We start from the raw sequence: 22,120 nt of genomic DNA, 5'->3' as shown, positions 1-22,120 counted from the left end.
GGAGGCAATCAGCCTGTGGCACTGCTGAGGTCTTATGGAGGCCCAGGATGCTTCGATAACGGCCTTTAGCTCATCCAGAGTGTTGGGTCTTGAGTCTCTCAACGTTCTCTTCACAATATCCCACAGATTCTCTATGGGGTTCAGGTCAGGAGAGTTGGCAGGCCAATTGAGCACAGTGATACCATGGTCAGTAAACCATTTACCAGTGGTTTTGGCACTGTGAACAGGTGCCAGGTCGTGCTGAAAAATGAAATCTTCATCTCCATAAAGCTTTTCAGCAGATGGAAGCATGAAGTGCTCCAAAATCTCCTGATAGCTAGCTGCATTGACCCTGCCCTTGATAAAACACAGTGGACCAACACCAGCAGCTGACACGGCACCCCAGATCATCACTGACTGTGGGTACTTGACACTGGACTTCTGGCATTTTGGCATTTCCTTCTCCCCAGTCTTCCTCCAGACTTTGGCACCTTGATTTCCGAATGACATGCAGAATTTGCTTTCATCCAAAAAAAGTACTTTGGACCACTGAGCAACAGTCCAGTGCTGCTTCTCTGTAGCCCAGGTCAGGCGCTTCTGCCGCTGTTTCTGGTTCAAAAGTGGCTTGACCTGGGGAATGCGGCACCTGTAGCCCATTTCCTGCACACGCCTGTGCACGGTGGCTCTGGATGTCTCTACTCCAGACTCAGTCCACTGCTTCCGCAGGTCCCCCAAGGTCTGGAATCGGCCCTTCTCCACAATCTTCCTCAGGGTCCGGTCACCTCTTCTCGTTGTGCAGCGTTTTCTGCCACACTTTTTCCTTCCCACAGACTTCCCACTGAGGTGCCTTGATACAGCACTCTGGGAACAGCCTATTCGTTCAGAAATTTCTTTCTGTGTCTTACCCTCTTGCTTGAGGGTGTCAATAGTGGCCTTCTGGACAGCAGTCAGGTCGGCAGTCTTACCCATGATTGGGGTTTTGAGTGATGAACCAGGCTGGGAGTTTTAAAGGCCTCAAGAATCTTTTGCAGGTATTTAGAGTTAACTCGTTGATTCAGATGATTAGGTTCATAGCTCGTTTAGAGACCCTTTTAATGATATGCTAATTTTATGAGATAGGAATTTTGGGTTTTCATGAGCTGTATGCCAAAATCATCCGTATTAAGACAATAAAAGACCTGAAATATTTCAGTTAGTGTGCAATGAATCTAAAATATATGAATGTTAAATTTTCATCATGACATTATGGAAAATAATGAACTTTATCACAATATGCTAATATTTTGAGAAGGACCTGTACTGGGGTATTCATCCTGACCATCCAACAAACCAAAAACCTGCAATAATCTGGTTGATGTTTCAGGGGATGAAGGTTCAGGGCAGCATAGAGTAAAAATGTCTTAAGCTGAATTGTATATATATAAATAAATTTACATAAAATATTTGTCATCCGTACACTTAATCACCACAAAGCAATTACAAACACTTGTGCATCATTTATTTATTTAACATCTGCAAATCAGAAATTCATACAAATATATAAATTCAAATCCAAGATAGAAAAGAATTTAACTTTATTTACAGTCCACCTGTTTCTCCTCCTTGCTAGCCAATCACTGTCCTCATTATATGGGATCAATAATCCCAAAACCGGAGATGACAGCTGCTGAGCTGCGTCGGGTTTCAGCACTTCCCAGATCCAGAGTTGGAGGAATCTTCACTCTGTGTCCCATTTCATTGCCTGCTCTGGCTGATCTGAGGGCTCATCACAATCAGCCAGTCGATGGTCTCCTCCAGGAATCTCATGTTGTAGTGGGCAGCTATGTTTCGAAACACCGTGATCTGCTCGGAGAAGCTCTTTAAATGGAAAACAAACAGTGTCAACGGGAATAATAACACTTTGTGATTTAAACAATGGTGAATATGTTTGAGAGCAGAAACCTTGGCTGAAAAGGTCAGGTCAAAGTCTCCGGCACATGTGCAGTAAATGGGCATGTTGGCTTCTTTCACCCCTTTGCATTTGGTGCACGCCTGAAAAATTACATTTATGTTGTCAAAAAGATTCAAGTGAGAAATGAGTCAAACAAACACATGGAAGCTTTAGTGGTTTCATAGTTTTAAAACCATGAATACTCTTTTTTTTGTATTGTTTTATACATTATGTTATATTGGGTCCCTACCCAGTTTTCATGTCAAAGTTCAACACTTTTCCAAACTCAACTTTCTAGTGTTTTCAACCCATTTTTAGCCAATTTTAAAGCATTAATACAAAAGCTTAGCATGAAATTATGAAATCCATTTTTACAGAGGTAACAACTTAAATATGGTGTCTGCAAAAACTTGAGACTATAAGGAAGAGATGGATGTAGGAAAGAAAGGTTGGATAATCAACTAATGGATAGACTGGTGGAGCAAGAGGATGTATAGACGGACGGACGGATGGACAAACAGATGTACACAATGGTATAAAGAACAAATTTTTCCATGCTAAATTTCCTTTTGCCATGAAGCTGTTAGATTTAGCATGTTTAACTCACCAGGTCCTGCAGAGTGTAGCTCATAAGTTTCTTCTGCAGAGCTTCCACCAGGGCCATCTCAATAGAGTCCGTTTCATACTGCATTTGGCAGTTTGAGCAGAACCACTGAGGCAAGACAGACCCATCCTAAAAACACACAGATATTAGACTCCTGGCTGCAGGTATTGTTATGAATTTATAGTTTAATAACATCAGGTATTACTTACTTGTGCCACAGATGGGTCCTTGCAGAGATCGAGGTCCCGGCAGAAGTTACAGTGGTGACAGATGACTTCTGGCAGTATGTAGGAGTTACAGGGATCACGGAAATGGGCTTCCTCGGAAAACTCGCCGACGTCCACGAGACGCAGGAGGTCTCTCTTTAGTTTGTTTACCTGATTCACGATGTTGGCATCAAGTGAAAGGACCTGACGATGTAGGAAGAAGGTCAATAAATGGGTCATTGATTGTAATTCTAATCGTTCAGTAACACATGAGAGCAAGGTTCCTTCAAAAGTGTCATTTGAAAATTTTATAATTTTCAGGCTCAATTTTCAAGATTTTCAGTTTTTATGTCATTCTGGATATTTAAGTACAATATGGGTTGGGTAGTGTTTTAAAGGTGTATTTTACAGCTTTTTTGGCATCTGGACTAACTTAGATCAGCTCTATTTTCAAACATACAACCCTTAGATTATAAAATCTGGTACGGATGACCCTAAACTAGTATTTAAACATGACTGTAATCAGGGATACTTTTATTTTGTTATTAAAGTTTTAAAAAGGCGTCTACATCTGACAGAGTAAGACCTACAGCACCAGTTTTAAACTCTAAAAGGGTCTAGCGGGCAAAAAACAACTTCAAAATTTTAATTTTATTTGAATAGTTTCCTTTTATCCAAGGGCTCTCTGCACATAACAAACCAAAAATAATCAACAAGTTGGATTAAAATCTAAGTTTCATTGTGGCACAGGAGGACACCATCTAAATAAATAAAAAAAAGGCGAGAAGCCCCTTTTAATAATGAAGAAATTTACATATTTTTAGATAATGGAAAATGAAATCATCTGGAAACTCAAACACTTCCCTATATTAAATTTCCCATTTTTCATACTTATCCTGATGTGGAAAACGATCCAATCAAATATTCTGCTTTTCCAAACTGTGTGGGAACCCTGTAAGAGAAGCTTTTAAAGAGATTTCTATCCTGCAGACACTGTGGTTCTCAGCAGCACACCTGACAGACGTATTTGACGAACTCCAGCGCCGGGTTGTTGAGCGGCAGGTGTGAGCCGGGCAGGACGGGAAACATCTCTGAAGTCTGGGTTACATTCCTGGTCCCCGTCACCTTTTTCTGGATTTTCTGGGTGATGGTGAAAATGTTTTGCGTCAGCTCACTGGCCACATATTCCTGCGAGAAGGAGATCATACCTGAAGTAAAGAAAATAAGAAAATTAGTCACGTCTTTAGTTACAGACGCTACCTCCTGAACAGCATCTTACCAGGAAGAGCGCTCATGTCCCCGACTGCCTGCTGGGAAGCCTGGCTGCCTCCGCGCCTCTTGATTGGCGTTGCACCAGGAGCATTACGTCTCAGCTCCTCTTTCATGCTGTGGTAGACTGCAGCTATGTAGGCTGGCATGAGAAGGGTGAGCGGATTACTGGAAGCTGAAAGCTCACCAGGAGACATTATGTGTAGATGTTTTTCTTCTTACCTGATACAATCATGAGGAAATATTTCTGACAGGAGGCTGTTTGGGGGAGATAATGCATGATATTCCAGCTGCTCTCAATCAGCTCTTCAACCTCATCAGTCTCTGCATCTCCATCATCTTCCTCCACATCCTCCTCATCTTCATCTTCACTCCCCTCACCATCTTCGTCTCTCTGTTTGCTTTTCTTCTGTTTGGCTCCTTCCTAAAATGGCACATCATTGTTAACCGTGTCATTTAGGGTTAGGCAGTGTGAAGCTTTGCTGGTTTTTTAAAATAATGTTTAGGATAGAGCAGCACAGAAAAATCGGCTAGAGACCGGAATGGGGCAATTTTCAGCTTCATGGGTCCTGAGTATTGATCAAAACTAAAAAATTAGATATTCTCCCGATCAGTGCAACCGTGTTTAAGTGCCAACAGGTCGCACTGGCAACCACATTCTTCGCAGTGGACATTCTTACTGAAAGAAGAAGACTCAAAGTTAGCTTTGATATTTTTAAAAATAAAGTCAGAAGGAGAACAAAAGTGTAATAACCTATTTTAAAGCACAATGTATGGAGGTATGTCAGCTGGCCATTGATGAGGCTACTCCAGCGAGCTAACCTTAGGCGGATGCCGGTCATTTTGCCATTTTGGTCTTTCACACTAGAGTCGCGTGCCGCAGGAGGTCAAATCATCCCCTCCTCGCAGACATTTCTGTGAACTGAGCTGAACCGAACTTCAGTAAATAACAGAAAGGCTGAACAGGGTAAAGCAAAGCTACTCAGTTTCAACCTCTGTCTGTCAGGACGCATGTTTGGATCTGCATGGATTCCTCGAAGAGTACACACAAGCCTTCATGGAAGTCGGGATAAACATCAGAACTTAATTTGTTAAATAACGTTCTTTCATTTTTTCAGACAACCTTTTATTTGCATCTGTAGAAGAAAATTGTACTTTGTTCATTTTTGTTGTTAGTTCAGTTAATTACATTATTATAATCAGTCAATACTTGTAAATATACATTTGTTTGATTAAATATAGATTTACATGTTTATTCCATTGGTAGTTCATTTTCCCATAGTCTATGTATCTCTGAAAAAAAAAATCACAGCATTGAGAAATAAATTAAATTCTTTTTAAATCTACAATAATTAACCGTTTCCTAGGAAGGTAAGGAACTCACATCTGTGAATAAACAAATGAATAAATATAAAAGACTGATGGATTAATTATAAAAAAAAAGCAGAATTTAATATAGTGTTCATATCCACCTGTGCTGGTAATGTAAGATGCTATTGAAATTGTATACAATTTGCATCAGCAGCCCAAAGCTTACAAGAACCAGGGAACAGACATCGACCACAAATCTCCGACTGGTGCACCTCCAAATTATTTCAGTTATCTGTACAGGCGGGTTTTCTCGCCATATCTTCTGACACTTTCAGTCATCATTCTAGCTAATTTAGAGCTACACCTTAACTGAACACAAAGTGGCATGCATGTCTCACCTCTCCGTACAAGACGCTGGAAGGCAGTTTGCCCTTCACACCGCCATAGTTAGCTGGGTCCATCCACAGCAGGAACTCCCAGCACCGCGAGAAGGAGATGGACAGAGAGTGGAAGATTTCTTTTGAATGTATGCTAGAAGAGAAACATATCAGTTAGGTTGTCTAGTACATAAAAACAGATTCCTGTGGCACGAAAGGTTTATATCAAAAAACAAAAATATCCAACTTTTTAAATAAATAGTTGCTTTTTTTTTTTATTTTGTTATTGAGAAAATCACATCACAATTTAGAGATTTGCTCCATAGGAGAAGGTTTCTTCCTGCTGAAGGGGAGTTTTCCTTTCCACTGTCGCTACATGCATGCACAGTATGAGGGATTGCTGCAAAGTCAACGACACAACGCAAGCGACTGGCTACTGTCGCTAAATCCTCCTCCAGGAGGAGTGAATGATGCAGGTCAGGGACTTAATGCAATCTGCTGGGTATCCTTACATAGAAAACTTAACAAATTCTAACAATAAACTGAACTTGACTGCACTTCTTAACTAGGATCAATTGAAATGCATGTAACTGACCTGGTATCTGTCTGTGTGATTGGATTGAATTGCCTCCGTTTGGAAAGTGGCTAAAGGCGACATGTATTGTGAATTAGCGCTATATAAATGAACTTAATTAAATTCTCCTCTCCTGGGCTTGAATTTCAGGAATCATTTTCAACACCCTGAAGACCACAAAACCATTTACTGGTTTCTAAATGTGATTTATTTGTCCTACCCAATTCGTACTTCGAAAAATGTATAAAACGAGGGCCTCCTCCACTGACTTAGTATCAGTTTAAAAAATATATCCAGGTGCTGATCTAGAGTGCCTTGCAGAATTATTCACACCCCTAAAACCTTTTAAGACTTTGTCATGTAACTTATTGTGATTCCTACAGTGAAACATAGAGATGGCAGCACCATGCTGTGGGAGCCCTTTTTTTCAGGATAGGGAGGGCAGTCAGAGCTAAAGATGGTTGGAGCTCGAGGCTGAAAAGGACCAGAACAATGATACCAAACATACAGCCAGAGCTACAATGACATGGTTACAATCAAAGCAAATTCCAGTGTTAAAACAGCCAAGTTTAAGACAAGGCCTAAACATTTTACTTCAGATGCTCTTCACGCAGTCTAAGCTTGACCTAAAAAAGTTCAAGGGGTAAAAATACATCGACTGTATTTACCTACAATATTAATGTTCTGTAAAACATGTTAAATGATGTACAATACCCCAGGATATTCACCCAAATAAACATAATGGACCATGGTAATATACACATAAGTATACAATATATAATAGAGATGTAATCAGTAGGGTATGGATGTCCGACCTGTTGGTGATATATTCCACGTAGGCAATGGCGTCGTCTATCCTCCGTTTTTTTGTACACAGGATGATCCTGTTAAAGTTCCCGTACACCACAGCTGACCCCAGACGTTTGAACTCTGCAACCAGCCTGTCAGCAGAAAGACAACGATGAAGAGCAGCAGGCGGCGGTAGAAAATAAAACAGCACAGCTGATTTATCATGCTGTTATGCAGAAGCAGCAGCGACAACTGAAACAAGACAACGAAGCTCTGGAAAATAAATACATAATCCCTTTAAATATATATACCTTTAAATAAACACACAGAGGCTCTGACTGAGAAGTAACGTTTTCTGTTTTGTATGGTTCCTGAAGCGGACATTAAAAATCTCTTTGAATTCTGTTATTCATAAAGAAATAAGGTTGTGTGCTTATTTATGTCTTATCTTATTCTCTGATTTTAGCTTTGAAATTGTCCTATAAAACGATTGTTGCCACTTTTTCCTCCTCCTCATGATGCCTGGACTACTCCACGACAGGTACATTTGGCATTTGAACAACAGCGTGCAAACCTCAACGTCCCTCATCCTATTAGCAACTATCCTATATGTGCAATTTGGAGTGGTATGCACTTCCCTTTATTTGGGAACCCTATTTTCTGGAAATCTTTTTAGGCATAATGAGATTGAAGCTGGGATGCGGCTTCAGAGTCTCTGATGACCAAACAAACAGGTGAGCATGGGGCACACCTCATGGATAAGCAACTAGTGCTGCCAGAATACTCCACCATGCAAAACCTATATCCTTGGTACATGCTGCAGCCTGTTTTCTGCCTGCTCAAAACAGGGAACTTTCACACTCCATGTGTAACCAGGAGTGCACTGGATTGTTGATGAACCACAGAAGATCTCTCTAACATTGTGTCACTTACTGTAGAAACACCTTCTTCATCATGTTGTGCAGGGTGCGATGCAGCGCCGGGTCGTAGAGCAGAGAACTTGGAGAGCGCAGCCAGCGGTAAAAATGCATCACCTGGTTGTCTGCATATACATTGTGGTACTGTGTGATCTCCCTCACCCACCCAACCACCATGCTCTTTAAGATCCTGCACGGAGAAGACGAAGACCACAATGAGACAAAACAATCCACGAATAAGTTTGCTGCGCTGACAAGCGCCACACGACAGATGTTTACGTACCTAAAGGTGTTGGAGCAGAGCGCCGTCTCGTCGTAGCTAGCCAGAGCGCTGGCACCCTGGTTTCCTGACATCATGTCTTCCAACGAGGCCTGCTGGATCACATCAAAACTGACGCCCAGACTGGCACCGCCCTCCATGTCGTTGACATGTTGCGACTGGAGGATTGTGTTCACCGCCAGGCTCTGCAGGTCCAACTCCACACAGGCTGGTGGAGAGAAACATGAGAACAAATTAAAATAAATAAAAGTTGGTAAAACCACTCTTTGTGACAGCATGGTTGTTTGTGTACCTGTGGAGTAACATCCCTGAGAGTTTATCTCCACAGAACCCCTCTCGTCGTTTTCCATGACCAAACGACTGTCATCTGCCTCTTTTCCTCCAAGGTCTGGTCTCGATGTGGGAGAAAGCCACAGCAGGTGGTTGTGTTTCCGTAGGTGTCTCGCTAGGAACAAGTCTGAGCCGAAGATGGACACATCCTGAGGCAGGTTCCCCACAGGAAGGTGGTAATATCTAAAACCAGGAGCCATTATGACATTATGTACAAAGAGTGCAAGGGTAATGTAAAATAAACGGTGAAAAGAGAGAGCTATTCATGCCTGGCCATGTCAAAAGCCTGCGACAGGCAGCTGTCCAGGTTGAGGTAATGGCGGATCATGCGCCGGGCACCGTGACGTTGCCAGTCCAGCACATTGTAGCTGATCTCGTCCACCACATGCACTGGAACGACTGGGAACTCCTCAAGCACAGGCATCCCCGCTGCCAGTCGCCGCAGCTCCCAGTTAGACTGCACCGCAATGAGGGTGGGCCCCCGTCGCTCCTCCTGGAAACGCAGAACAAAGCAACAAGATTTAAGTCCTATAATGCAAATTAAATCACTAGGCTGAAAGTTTCAGCGTTTGATTGTAGAGTACCAGTCAGAAATGCAATTTTTTGGGATTGCTTGTGTTTGGGATTTTTGTACATTAATATATTGCTAGTTGATATGGTGTCATTATTAATGCGGGAATTTCTGTGGTCCTTAAGGGATTCAGTGTTTTGTGAATGGCAGCATTTAAAAATAAATCTCAGTTATTATTAACGTCTTATTACTTTATTTGTTTCTATTGAAGCAGATACCATCTTAAAAACCAGACTTTTTACTTCGTGTAAACAGGAGGGCAAGGAAGATGATATGGAACCAACAGGCTGCAATATGGACAAAAAAAATGATCATGGGTTTTTCTGGATTGACTGGTTTTCATAATTATCAAGAATACATTTTCAAATGAAGATTTTTAACAAGACTCAAATCTTAGACCACGAGTCTAAGTCAAGTCTCAAGTCTTTAGGGCACAGGTCTACATAGAGTGTTTTCTGTTGAGACTTAAGTGTGTCTGAAGTTTCAGACCATCTCTGGTACGAGCTTTGTAGATCTTGTTTATATAATAAAGAGAAGTAACAAACATTTCTGTCATTTGCAAAAACTTCAGATGACTTTTTAAGCATCAGATGATTTGCAGACAGTTTTGAACCCATTAAATTTAACACAAGATGTTTATTATTTTAGCATTGGGCTTATTTAATAAAACACACAGTCACACAGTGGATTCTACCTTGTAGTTCAGCAGTATGCGCTGCACAGCACGAGAGATAGCCTTGATGTCATTTTCAGCTCGAACCTCGAAGGTGTGTTTCTCTGGAGGCAGAAGCTCCTCTGACGTCTTTTCCAGGAGGGCGGTGCGCTCGGCTGTGTAGACATTACTCAGGTTGGGCATCTGGTTGCTTCTGACCTGAAATCACAAATTTGCAACAAAACCTGAGACTTGTAACCAGGAGCAGTGCATTGGAATAACAGCAGCAGTAGAAAAAGTAAAAATAATGTCTGAGGTAAACATCATCAACCTGCTGCTGGTGTGGCGCTAGAGAGAGTTCAAACTTCAGATCAGTGTCTTAATGTTGCCGTGCAATATTTGTAAAGACGTGAAAACAACGAAAATCATGTTCTTCTTACTGTGTCCAAGATGAAGACGCTCGCTTTGCGCTGAGAGGGGATAAACAGGCCAAACAGAGCCTTCTGGCCTTGGCTGTGATGATACAGGTACATGTGGCGAACACTCCCTGAGAACAACGCATACACAAGGACAAATTATTTTTTTTTTAGAAGAAACAAAATAATAATTAAAAAAAGCAACAATATTTTTCTGGCCAATTTCCTGGAGGTTTTAGGCATGTGGCAGATCCATCAAAACCAATCTGAATGATAAATCATCTACTTAACACGGCAACTCTGCAAGAACCTGACAGTGATCCATTCAAATCAGCCGTGTTGTGGTGGGGAAACATCTAATACACACACACACGACCAGAGTTGGAAACAATGATGCCATCTTCAACAGAACCTACCAGGTTCCAGGTAGCTGAATTGGGCCAAAGACCTCATCTCCAGATGTGCCAGATCGAAGGAGTCAGTCTCCCTGCCAGCCAGATCCCTCACAACATGTTTGTTTACCATGCACACACAACCGAGCTGCACCAGAGCACGGAACAGCAGGGGGACCTGACACCAAGATGAGGAGCAGATGTTTTATGCGTTCTGTTTTTATAGCGTTGACATAGAAAAATGAACGGGAAAGACGCAGCGTAGGAGGAAGCATACAGAGAGCTAAATAAATGAGGAACCTGTGTTTCGTAGACTCCTTCAATGTCAGGTGCAGAGAGGTCCGCGTTGATCTCGTTGATGTGTTTCTGATACATGTCCTCTGGAACGGAGTACTCGTAGAGGTAGTACACAATGTTGGAGCGAGGCAGCAAGCGGTTCACCTGAAGATGTGGGCATTTTTCGAAGTGACCTTTAAATTTCTTCATGTTTTTTCAGGATCTTTGTTAACTATAAAACATGTTCTTAATGTGTACCTTCCTGTACGCGACTCCTCCTTCGTCCTGTTTTGGTACTTTCTGGTTGACGTAGAAGACGCGCAGGATGTTGAGTTTCATGCAGTGAAGGTCGTTTCCGATCACAGCCCACAGCTTATACAGACCAGGGTGGTTCGTCTCTGCAATCTGGGACACACAAAAGACGCATCATTTCACATTTTGTAATAAGGTCACAGTGTTTTGTTAGAGGCGACTGTGGCTCAGTAGGAAGAGTAGTCGTCTTGCAATCAGGAGGTTGTGGGTTCGATTCCAGCTTCCTCCTGCCATATGTCGGGCAAGTTGCCGACCGATCTGTGTATCAGTGTATGAATGTGTTAGTGAGTGCGATTGGGTGAATGTGGCTCTAGTGTAAACCGCTTTGAGTGGTCTGTATGACCATTTATTATGTCCACAACATGTGGCGGCCAACTCTAGTCCTAAAGATCAGGTCTGCTGCATGCTTTAGATGTGTCCCTGCTTCAACACAGGTGATTCACAGGGCTGAATTACTTCCTCGTCATGTTCTGCAGGAGCCTACTAACGAACCATTCATTTCATTCAAATGCACTGAACCATTAAAACGCTCAGGTGGTAGGAGTTTGTCCTGTAACCAGTGGGTTGCTGGTTCGAACCCCTGCTCTATCCTGTTGACAGATTTTCCCACCTGAGCCACATCTCTGCAGCTCCTCCACAGTTATTAAGAGCCAGACACAAAAGTCCCAACAGAAAACCCTAACAGAATCAACTTTAGGTTTGTGGTAGCAACATCTGTAAATTTGAACGTGAACACATCTGCAGGACACTTGTTCTTCACCTGCACAATCTGCCATGGCATGTCCAGGATGCTACGTGCTGTTCGCCGCAGGAAGCTCCCCAGCCCAGTGGTAGGGCCACCTCTAATGACTCCTCCTCCAACAAGTTGTGGTTCTCCATCCAGCAGCTTCCTCCTCTTCTTCTTCTCCTTCCTTTGCCTCAGCTGCAGCTCCCACTTTTTCTTGTGATAGCGCAGCCACACAAGTCGCTCCTCCTAAGTGGAGATAAAATTGTCAGGACAATATAAATCAGACCAAAGTAGAAAAAAAAACCGTCAGTCATATGAACCCTGTTCCACTTAAAATGCACAGGAAATAAATTCAGATTCTCAGTCATCTACTTGGCTGCTTTCCTACCCGTGTTTTTCCCATAGGCGGTGGAGGTCCGAGAATGTCTCTCCAGGACTGTGTGAGCTCCACATCCTGAGACTCCACCTGGCTGTCCCCTCCTTGAGAAGTCCGCTTCCTCTTGGTGCTGATGAGGATAGCTGGCTGCAGGGGTCTAGGTGGCATCCCAAAGTCCTCCAGATCTGCAGCCTGGCCAGCTTCGAGAGGCTGATGGGCAATCTATGACAGAGGTGTAAAAACAAAAGACATCATATTTTACCAGATGATATTTTTAGTGTTTAAAGTTGTTACAGAAGCATCTTGCTGAAGCTACCTGTCTCTTGCCCTCACTGGTGAACAGTTCACTGATTTTCTTTTGCTTGTAGATATCGTTTTTCTCCAGGAGTTTCTTGTGAAGCCAGTCAGGATGCCTCACTCTGGGAACTGGATTCTTCACCTTGTGACAAAAACAAATCATTAAAATGGATCTTTAGATGAATTTGGAACATATTTAAAGAACCGTTTAATTAAAAAAACTACTTACTTGCTGCAGAGCTGCGGGGATGGTGATAATTTTTTGGATTGCACTACCCAACCTCTCAATATAATAGCTCCAATCGAGGATCTGGAAGCAAACACATGAAATAATAAATATCGACAAGCAGAATTTAGACAAGAAACTAAGGGTGGTTTGAGGCTTTTTCATGAAAGATGATTTTAGGACTCACAGAGCGGATGTCCAAGTCGTGCAGGCTGGGCATCTTCAACCACTTCCGAAGGAAATGTTTCTTCACACTGGGCTCTGCTTGGAAGATGGCCAGAGGAATGGCCCTTAGGGACAAAATGCATAGATGGTGTCAAGATCTCCTCTTTTAGTTCTAGTAGTGTAGCAAAACGACGGCTGTCCACAGGGAGTATTAGTCTGGATTACATTTGTATTCAACCCTCTTAATGAAATCGAGTTCAACCAGTGGTCTTCAGAAGTCATCTGATCAGCAAATATTACATGTAATTTAACATCAGTAAAACAAAAGCTGTGTTGTGAAGGCCTCAGAAGTTTGCTAGAGAACATCAGAGAACAGCACCACAAAGGCCAAGGGACACAGCAGACAGATTAAAAACAGGTTTGGGTTACAAAACAACGTCCTGAGCTTTGAACATCTCATAGATGACTTCAACGAAATGAGCATTAACCAGAGAAGCAGCCAAGAGGCCCCTGGTAACTCTGGATGAGCTACAAAGAACCACAGCTCAGGTAGGATAACTAATAGTTGTTCACTTAACAAATCTAAGCTCTTAAGATACTCTGAGATCAGACCCCTATAACCTCGATCCCTAATGGACGTGGACCCTGTTAACATATTATTTTATGGAGATGTTACTGAGTTCCTACTCCGCATCATGAACACAGTTGCTGTGTTCTTGCCCCACCTTTCCGTGACAGGGGAACCCTCTGGTTTTCGGGAGATGACGTAGCGACAGCTCAGACCCGCGTCTTTCACCATCTGGTCTCCCAGGAACTCAGCCAACCTCTTGGCCGTGCTGATGGACGTGGACTTCTGCTCGCCGTAGTCCTCGAGCTTCCGGGACATCGAGCGGTTCTCTGAGATGAGCTCGAACAGCTCCGCATCTGGCATGTTGGCGGCCTGCAGAAAGAAAGACGGTGAAGTCAATGTGACACTCGGTGACTCAACTTGTATCATGATCCAACACGACGTTTGATTCCGGACTTCCACCTTGCTGTAAAGCACATCCAGCCAGTAGTCGGCCACTTTGGCCACTGATGCATAGACCTCCTCCAGAGTGGTGCCTTTGAGGAAAGCCTCAAACACAGACGACTGAAAAATCTTAATGAGCTGGAGCTCCCCTCTTCTCTTCACTTCAAAACCTTTGAGCTCAGCCAAGGAGCCGTCTTCATTAAAAACAGCATACCTAAACAAGAGGCAGGGGATCCTTGAACAACTGAAATTAAATTTCATAGAGAAGGAAATAAACCTAAAGATGTATTTTTATTTACCTCTTCTTCAGTTTCTTCCCTTCCTCTTTTGAGGCGGGCAGAATCATTGCCAGATATGGTCCGTCCACCTCGAAGAAGATGCTGTTCTCTGACCGGATGTTGTAAGTGAGTGAAGATGGGTCGACCAGCTCGTGGTACTGGTCGTTGGTGAATCCCTCCTTCACCAGGATGTTGAGCATGGCTCCCGGGTAGGAGATTGTCACTTTGGGTTTTTTCTCATTGCTGGTTTTTACCACAAAGTTCTCAGGGAAGGTGTTGGGGAGAACACACCAGATCCCATCAGTGTCCAACTCCAGGGGCCTCCTGGGTTGCACACAAAATGAGAGATATTGTGATGAAGAGCATTTTTCAACAGCTGAATTCCTGAAAATGCAATGTAAATGTTTTGGTGATCGGAAGCTTCGTGAGCACAGGATTCACTCACATTTTATAGTAGAAGTTTCATACTTTTGCACATTCAGCTTTCCAGAATTTTCTGTCCTTTAGATTTATTTTAAAGTGTAATGTACTTATGTTTATCATGCATTTATAGCAGAGGTTATAAATGAATGGGGGTAACACAAGAACCTGGCTGGAATGCATGTAGGAAAGAGGACATGAAAGGAAGTAACGAAGAAAAGAAATGATGCATGGAAGGGAGGAAAGTAGGGCACATAGTAGGAAAGAACAAAAGGAAGAAGGAACAATAATAATATTGCAAAGAACGTCTTGGACTTGTGTTTTGCTCTGAAGACCAGTCTTGAGAGCACATTTTAAAAGTCTTAATCATGTCTCAGTCTCAACTACATTTTGATTCAGCCTCATCACTGTCTTGGATGTGCTGGATTCTTCTCAAGACCGCAGCTGCATACAGTTCGCTCACCCTATTTGCTCAATGAGCTCTCTGGCCTGAGTTATGATGTTAGCTCCAGTGAAGCACACGATGCCAGCCATCTCCATGGAGTACCAGCGCGCCCTGACACAAACAGAGACAACATCAGTCCTGCAGCTCTGTCTCCTGCAACAGCAGTAGAATAAGAGCTTTTTGCTGTTGCCTACCCTTTCCTCATGACGTATCCGTAGAAGGAGTTAAGGATACATTTGTGGGCCAGTTGAAGAGACTCGTACAGGATCTCCATGTTTTTACAGCGCTTCACCTCAGCAGCATCTCCGTTGTCCTGAGCTGTTGACAGCTTCTTCTTCCACACCTTCAGTGAAAAAAAAAAGACAAGATGGGTAAGTCACAGTAAATAATACAGATTAACTATGTGGATTTGATTTTTTAAAGAATACAGAACATACTTTGTGAAGTCCTTTGAATTCATAACGGCGATCCCTGAAAGCTCTGACGGTGTCCACGTAGAAGGAGTTTTCTCTCTGACAGATGGTGGTGACTCGCTCCTCAAGTCGCGTGACGTGAATCTTTTTGTAGGCCTTCTTACAATAATCTGATACAAAAGCAGATGCATAGAATTCCATTATTTCTACTACTTAAATATAATATTTACCTTGAGTGAGCCACAAGCAGGACCCACCTGCAAGGCGTTTTTTCTCGTGTTTGGCCTGCTCCTCCCTGTTGAGAGTGTGGAAGGCCCGAGGAGGCCCGTTAGGGAACAGAGGAGGGAACTTCTCCGACTCGAGCTGCTGCTGGATGCGGTGGAACTCACTGCGGCTTGCGGGCACTGAGGACAGATTTTGAACCTTTTTAATATTCAGGGGGTCGTACCGTTTTCACAATGTCAAATTAAAGCACTTTTCAATAATTCCTAGTGTGAGTTTCTTACATTCCCAGAACCTTACAACCCTGACACATGTTCTTAAACAATAAAAACATGTTACGGATGATGATTTCACTTCCTCGTCCCCGTGAAGTACATGGTACTGTCTTAAAAATCTTTTCAAAGAAAATTCATGTTGGAATGACCCAGTCAAAGTCCAGATCTGAATCCATCTAGGAATCAAAAATTGATATTCATAGATGTTCTAAATAAACTGACTGAGTTTGAACTATTTTATAAAGAAAATTAGCCAAATGTTTTTCTGTTGATGTACAAAATACCCCAAAAGACTTTCAGCTGGAACTGCAGCAACCGAAGGGTTAACAAGGTATTCACTAAGGGAGGCTGAATACCAGGGCATGCTACACTTCACAGATTTATTTGAACATCATTTTAAAAGCCATGTTTCATCAATCTCTGAATTTACCGTTATGCACCATTTTGCGTTAGTCTATCACATAAAATCCCAATGGTGTACACTGACGTTTGTGGTCTTTAGGTGATAAACGTACTGATTTCTCCTCTCCATTGCCAGGACATCCTCCGCTGGCAGGTGGCCCCGGGTTTGTTAAAGTCACAGGCAGCACATGTGGCCTCATCAACCATAGCTGATGGCTAAAACAGAAAACGATAAAGACACTAAACCTCATCTGTTTCTACGGTACACACAGTCTATTTTAAACTACTTAAATGTTTACCTGCAGACGGTTCGTGAGAATGATATTGGGGTACATCGCCCCAACGTCCAGATGGTAAATGAGGGGGCATTCGATCCTATTTGGAACGTCCTTCAGGGAAGTCAGCTTCTTCTTGATTTCATCACACACCTGACGTCGCATCATAGTCCATAAGGTCGCGATGGGAGTGATGACTTAACACACGAAAATAAGACCAAGGAAAATTCACGCACCTCATTAAAGTTGGTGACCTGATCCAGAGGAATCTTCTCTTCCTCCTCGACGGCGTGGCGCATCGTTCTCTCGACTCTTTGAAGCAGAAAGTCGAATGCGGCTGGGTTCTGTGGACACATCGCACCGGACCGTCACATCTAAAGATGAAGAACTTGTGCCGAGAGAAAAGAGGCTCTACCGTACCATTTTAAAACGACAGGGGATGTCACTGCGGAAAACACCGGACTCCAGAGCCTCCACGTGGCCGCCCACATACGTCTCGGAGTCCAGGACGTGGCCGTTGCCTGTCAGCTTGTTAAAGATCTGCTCCTGCTTGTTAGGGAACACGATGTTGGCGTGGAAGGCCTGCACCATGAGCAAGGCTTCACACAGGGTGCCAGAACCTTTACGCAGCACCTGTTCACATGAAAAGAGGGCACCGAAAGACACAAATATCCATTAAAACTGTTATGATTTAAATCTATTTCCACAACAAGAACCTGGAGACAAACCTCATCAGGCTCCATGGGGATGATGGTGCACAGGGCGAAGATGAAGGGGTGAACATATTTCATGTAAAGGTAATATGTGGCCACAGCGTCTGACACGGAGTAGGTTGCTAAGGTCTAAAGGTGATGCCAAAAAAAAACAGTCAGAGAACATCCAACTGCCTTTTTGAATCAATTTAATTGAAAGTTGAATCCCCTTTCTGTACCTGCGGTTCCTCAGTCGCCATACGGCACATTTCCTCTGGGTCCAGCTCCACCGGGTCATAGCCCAGTTTAGCCTTGGCTGCTGCCTTCAGATTGTGACTACCTACAGGCAAGTAGCTGTCCCTTTTTACCCACCTGATGCAGAGGAGAAGCAGAACAGAAAAATGAGGAAACCATCTTACGAACGTGTCGTTTTACGAGCGTCAGGAGCGTTCCCACCTGAGACAGTCCATGTGGATGGCCTGACTGGATTTATACTCTCCCTGGCTGTCCTTCTGGAAACCGATTTCCCTGTGCATGCTCAGCCCATGGAGTGCCGCCCGAGCCTCAACAAAAGGCCTACAGAGAATGGAAACAACGTGAGGAGGAGAATTAAACACGATAGTTAGAAACTAACATTTTATATGATGATTTTGCTGATTTTTGAAGTAAATATAGAATTCAAGTAAAATGCAAATTATTGCTTCAGTCTGGTAGAAAACAGGGCTGTAAAAATAACCTGGCTCACCAGTCAAAGAAGTCTCCGTTGTAGGTTACAAAGATGTTCGGCTTGGTTTCCTGAACGTGATCAAACCACCTCTGAATAAGAGCTGCCTGCACACCAGAGTCATTAAACAGCAAGTTATTACATATCAAAAATAATCGTACCATAACCTTTTCAACCACAAACTTCAAGGAATTTAAGAAAACGAAAACAAGTCAGCGTTGTTAGCCACTGCCATTACCTCGTCATCCTCATTGAAAACTGTAAAAGGCCCCTCATATTCTGGTTTAGGGGTGAACTCAAAATCCTCTATGTTCTCAGAGACGATCTCCCTGTTTGTGATTAGAAAGCCCTTGAAGGAAATCAATTAGAGCTGTGAAAACTGACACCAACAATGGGAAAGCATGCGAATCACGTCACACTAACCTGTCCGTCGATCATGTAGGAGATCATCATAATCTGATCCGTCTCTGCATCTGGGAATTTCAGAGGAAGTTTAGTGGTCTCAATGTCAAAAGCTAAAACAACTGGGTCCTAAAAGCATAAATACATGAGCTGAGTGTAAAAGAAATGTCCCGACAGGGTACAGTTATCAACGTTGTCCCAACATAAATAACGTCTCCCCACCGGGCGCTCCACAAGGTCGTCTCTTCGCACAATCTCTGGTGGGAAGGCGCTGCCTCTGTATCGGACGTTGTACCAGTGAGCCTGAGTAAAGCAGAACCGGTACCGATTAGAGGAAAGCGTGTCTACAGAGAGTTTCTAAAAGACAAGCATGAAAGGAAATTCTTCTCACCACATGAATCTTGAGGTCGATGGACACTCGGACATGATAAGGCACATCATACTCTCTCATGTCCACGATGTTGTCCAGCTGATCGGCAATACTCTTCGACATCCCGTCCTCATCGGCAGAGGTCACGTTGCCTCCTGATAGAGCACTTTAAGATACACGAGGACATCATTAAAAAAATGAAGTGTCGACGTGAAGCCTTCAGAACGATGGATTACTGTTACCTTGACAACATTGACGTGTAGGCGTCGTTGGACTGCTCCCGCTCTCTGTTCTTGCGTACGGCCGGTGAAATCTCACGCTTGACTTTGACCAGATCATCCACAGTGTTGAACGACAGCTTGATGTAGCTTCTCTTCAGTCCAACTAGATGGTTCGGCTGAGGAGAGCAAGCTGTTGTGTTAAACTCCTCTGATTAATTTTTCTTTTGACCACCTGAATGCTGTCAAGAGGACACTAAAGCTCTCACCAGGTCTAAGTCCTCCTTTGGGAGAATTTCAAGTTTTGCCACCTTTCCTTGGAACTTCTTGGATAAATATGAGATGACCTCTCTCTCACAGTTCTGGAGACAAGACACTTTTAGAGTTCTTTCTAAGCAGAATTACAAGACTAGAACCGAGGGTATGGACAAACCTACCTTTTTAGTAGCTATGTAAAAGTAAGGTTTGAAGGGAAGAGCCACCTAGAGAGCAGAAATAAACATGTAAGAGCAGTCTAAACTCTAAGGCCCTGTCCACGCGAAGACGAAAACAGCATTGTGTCAAGAATGATTTAGAAAAATGTGCATCCACATGAGCGCACGCGTCATAGAAACACACCAAAACCAGTGGACAAAAAGGTAAACACAGCAACATGGGCACAGGAAGGATGGAGCTACGCCATCAACATTTCAGTAAAGATGCCTTTCACATGTCCACACAGAAACACCGCTTTGAGATATTTCCACTTTGGGATCCAGTTTAAAAAAATGATCGCTTCTGGTCTTCCAAAACGTCGGATCTGTGGGGACGCAACACCTAAAAGGCAAAGCATCTTTGCAGATACACCTAAGCTCGTCTCCGTGTGGACGGGGCAAATGTTTAATATTTACAGAGCCTTGCAAAAACTATTCACATTCTGTTATTTTACAACAAACCTGACTGCATTTTATTGGGATTGTGTAAGACAGACCAACACAAAGTGGGGCATAACTTTGAAGTAAAAGGAAAATGATAGATGGCAATGTAAGGAATTTACGGGTTGGCAAATATTAATCTACATTTTACTCACTGTTCTCATTCTCATCTGTCATTAGAGTCCCTCCAACTCTCTTTGTAACCTATAGCTGCCATCACCCCATCATCTGCATCAGGTGAGAGTCTCTACTGCAGTGGGGCTGCATACAACTGGCAAAATATATTATTGGCATGCAAACTGTGAATATAACAATCATAGTATCCCAAACAGCCCTTAGTGACAGTAGTACAGTAATGCAACATATTGTGCAGCTCTACCTGGTTTCCTTTTTTTTTTTTTTTTTTTTACAAATAAATATCAGAAAGTACTTTGGAGTATGTCTCTAAACAGTTTACAGTATGTGATTTTAGCTGTTTCTTCCTAACAAAATAGCTGAAGGTCAGAAAGACTGGATGGAGAGCATCTGAGAACATCATTTTTTAAGCCTTGCCATAGATTCTCATTGTATCTAGAGGTATGTACTGTAATAGGGTCATTCTAGCATGAATAACTAATAGTTGTCTCTATAACAGATTCCCTCAGCTGAGCTGTACATCTTTGCAGCTCCTCATAAGCTGCACATAGTTGGAGTCTACTAATTAGATTGAATCAGTTGAAAGCACGATTACATTTAAGGGCAGCAGAGGTAAAAGGTCTGAATATAAATGCATACTACACTTTTCAGAATAATTTAGAAAAATGCAGTATTCCTTTTCCTTCCACCTCACAATGATGCACTACGTTGTGTTGGTCAGAGACATAAATTCCCAATAAAACATATTGTTGGTGGTTGTATCCTGACAAGCGGCGAGAATAAATTTGCAAAAAAACAAAACTGTAACACACTACTTTACAGTACATGTTGATTTTTACATGAACACCTTGAATCTGCTCCCGTCCTCCTGGATAAAATAATAGTCCACAGCACTGATCATCCTTTTGTCTTCGTCCAGGATCTCCGTCTATCAAAACACAAGAGTAGGACGTGTTTGGTGGCTCATGTGAAGCTAAATCCGATCCACTTGACATTGTGCGTGGACTCACGGGGTGCATGTTGATCAACCAGCCCGTTTTCTCCCCGGGCTCCTTCATCCTGTCGAAGCCGAAGCGGGCGTCCATGTCGTCGGTGAACTGGCTGCGCTCCAGCCGCTTGAGCGCCGACATGGAGGATCCATCATCCCTGATTGAAACACGTTAACAACATTAATGTCACGATTTCTTTAAGCCACGTACTTCATTAACTTTATAACAGACAGTTGTAGGGAAACTTACTGGTTTTCTCTGTCTGCTCCACTTTGGCCCCTGTCCGCTTTGTATCGTCCGCTGTTCTGCAAAACCATCTTCTGTCGCTGGGTCTCCGGCACCAAACAATAACAGGTATCAGCTAACCCTTAAATCCCTACGTTTAAACCACCTCAGTCACATTTGAAGATATACTGGGATAGTTTGAAAGGTTGGGCTTTCTTCCTCTGTCAACGCGGCTGTGTCACCATTTAGTTTTTCTTCGTTTGGCGCGTTCCTGCAGTTGCCGCGAGACCGGAGCAGAAAGAACAAAGATCATTTATTTTAAACAGATGATTCGTTTGAGACGTTTCACACATTCTGCGTTCTTAAAGTTAAGGATTTATTCCAACACGTTTCCATTGATATCTAAAGGAATAAAATACATTTGTAACATTCAATATGAGTGCTGGCAGGTCATTATTTGGATACATAATTGCTGAGTAATGCAGGTGTAGAAGTACGATGGCAGATTAGGCCATAAACAGAATCCAAACGATTAGCAGGTTAATCAACATGATAAATATAGTTGATTTATTTACACTCTAGTGTTAAACAAATGTTTTCAACCGCTGACTGACTTAGAAAACTATGTGCTTCCTTATGCAGTGCCAACGAGTGTCATATTGTGAGCGACAAAATTCGTTTTGAAAACTGAAATGTCTGGTTTTTCTTTTTGAATTAAAGAAACTCTTTTATT

At 42.8% G+C, this 22,120-nt stretch overlaps 1 protein-coding gene across 1 annotated transcript; it reads right to left on the bottom strand.

The window, feature by feature from the left end:
* Positions 1 to 1,465: 1,465 nt before the first annotated feature.
* On the bottom strand, positions 1,466 to 21,669 carry pole (polymerase (DNA directed), epsilon). Its single transcript, XM_047382688.1, has 48 exons — positions 21,412 to 21,669; positions 21,184 to 21,319; positions 21,021 to 21,101; positions 19,562 to 19,606; positions 19,394 to 19,486; positions 19,149 to 19,303; positions 18,928 to 19,072; positions 18,759 to 18,839; positions 18,558 to 18,665; positions 18,373 to 18,483; positions 18,156 to 18,241; positions 17,867 to 17,986; positions 17,650 to 17,782; positions 17,447 to 17,560; positions 17,139 to 17,351; positions 16,955 to 17,062; positions 16,743 to 16,871; positions 16,557 to 16,659; positions 15,802 to 15,948; positions 15,569 to 15,714; positions 15,326 to 15,474; positions 15,150 to 15,242; positions 14,288 to 14,590; positions 14,007 to 14,202; positions 13,702 to 13,916; positions 12,999 to 13,101; positions 12,815 to 12,895; positions 12,605 to 12,727; positions 12,301 to 12,510; positions 11,946 to 12,158; positions 11,132 to 11,278; positions 10,898 to 11,038; positions 10,622 to 10,775; positions 10,230 to 10,336; positions 9,832 to 10,008; positions 8,836 to 9,059; positions 8,529 to 8,749; positions 8,240 to 8,444; positions 7,973 to 8,146; positions 7,066 to 7,191; positions 5,698 to 5,830; positions 4,211 to 4,412; positions 3,999 to 4,130; positions 3,734 to 3,927; positions 2,723 to 2,923; positions 2,517 to 2,642; positions 1,921 to 2,010; positions 1,466 to 1,836 (listed from the first exon to the last, which is right to left on the bottom strand). The coding sequence occupies exons 1-48, from the start codon at positions 21,477 to 21,479 to the stop codon at positions 1,714 to 1,716; spliced, it is 6,885 nt and encodes a 2,294-aa protein (XP_047238644.1). The 5' UTR covers positions 21,480 to 21,669; the 3' UTR covers positions 1,466 to 1,713.
* Positions 21,670 to 22,120: the final 451 nt, after the last annotated feature.

This window comes from Girardinichthys multiradiatus, chromosome 12 (genome assembly GCF_021462225.1).
Source record: "Girardinichthys multiradiatus isolate DD_20200921_A chromosome 12, DD_fGirMul_XY1, whole genome shotgun sequence".
Taxonomy (NCBI): Eukaryota; Metazoa; Chordata; class Actinopteri; order Cyprinodontiformes; family Goodeidae; genus Girardinichthys; species Girardinichthys multiradiatus.
Note: the sequence above shows the minus strand (reverse complement) of the source record. Positions and strands in the feature narration are given on the sequence as shown.

Excerpts from the sequence above, each read along its gene's own strand:
- pole (XM_047382688.1), bottom strand. The coding sequence starts at position 21,479 with ATGGTTTTGCAGAACAGCGGACGATACAAAGCGGACAGGGGCCAAAGT. Across the intron at positions 16,872-16,954 it reads AGGTCACCAACTTTAATGAG|GTGTGTGATGAAATCAAGAA; the intron begins GTGCGTGAATTT and ends ATGCGACGTCAG. Across the intron at positions 12,511-12,604 it reads CCAGTGAGGGCAAGAGACAG|ATTGCCCATCAGCCTCTCGA; the intron begins GTAGCTTCAGCA and ends CCTCTGTCATAG.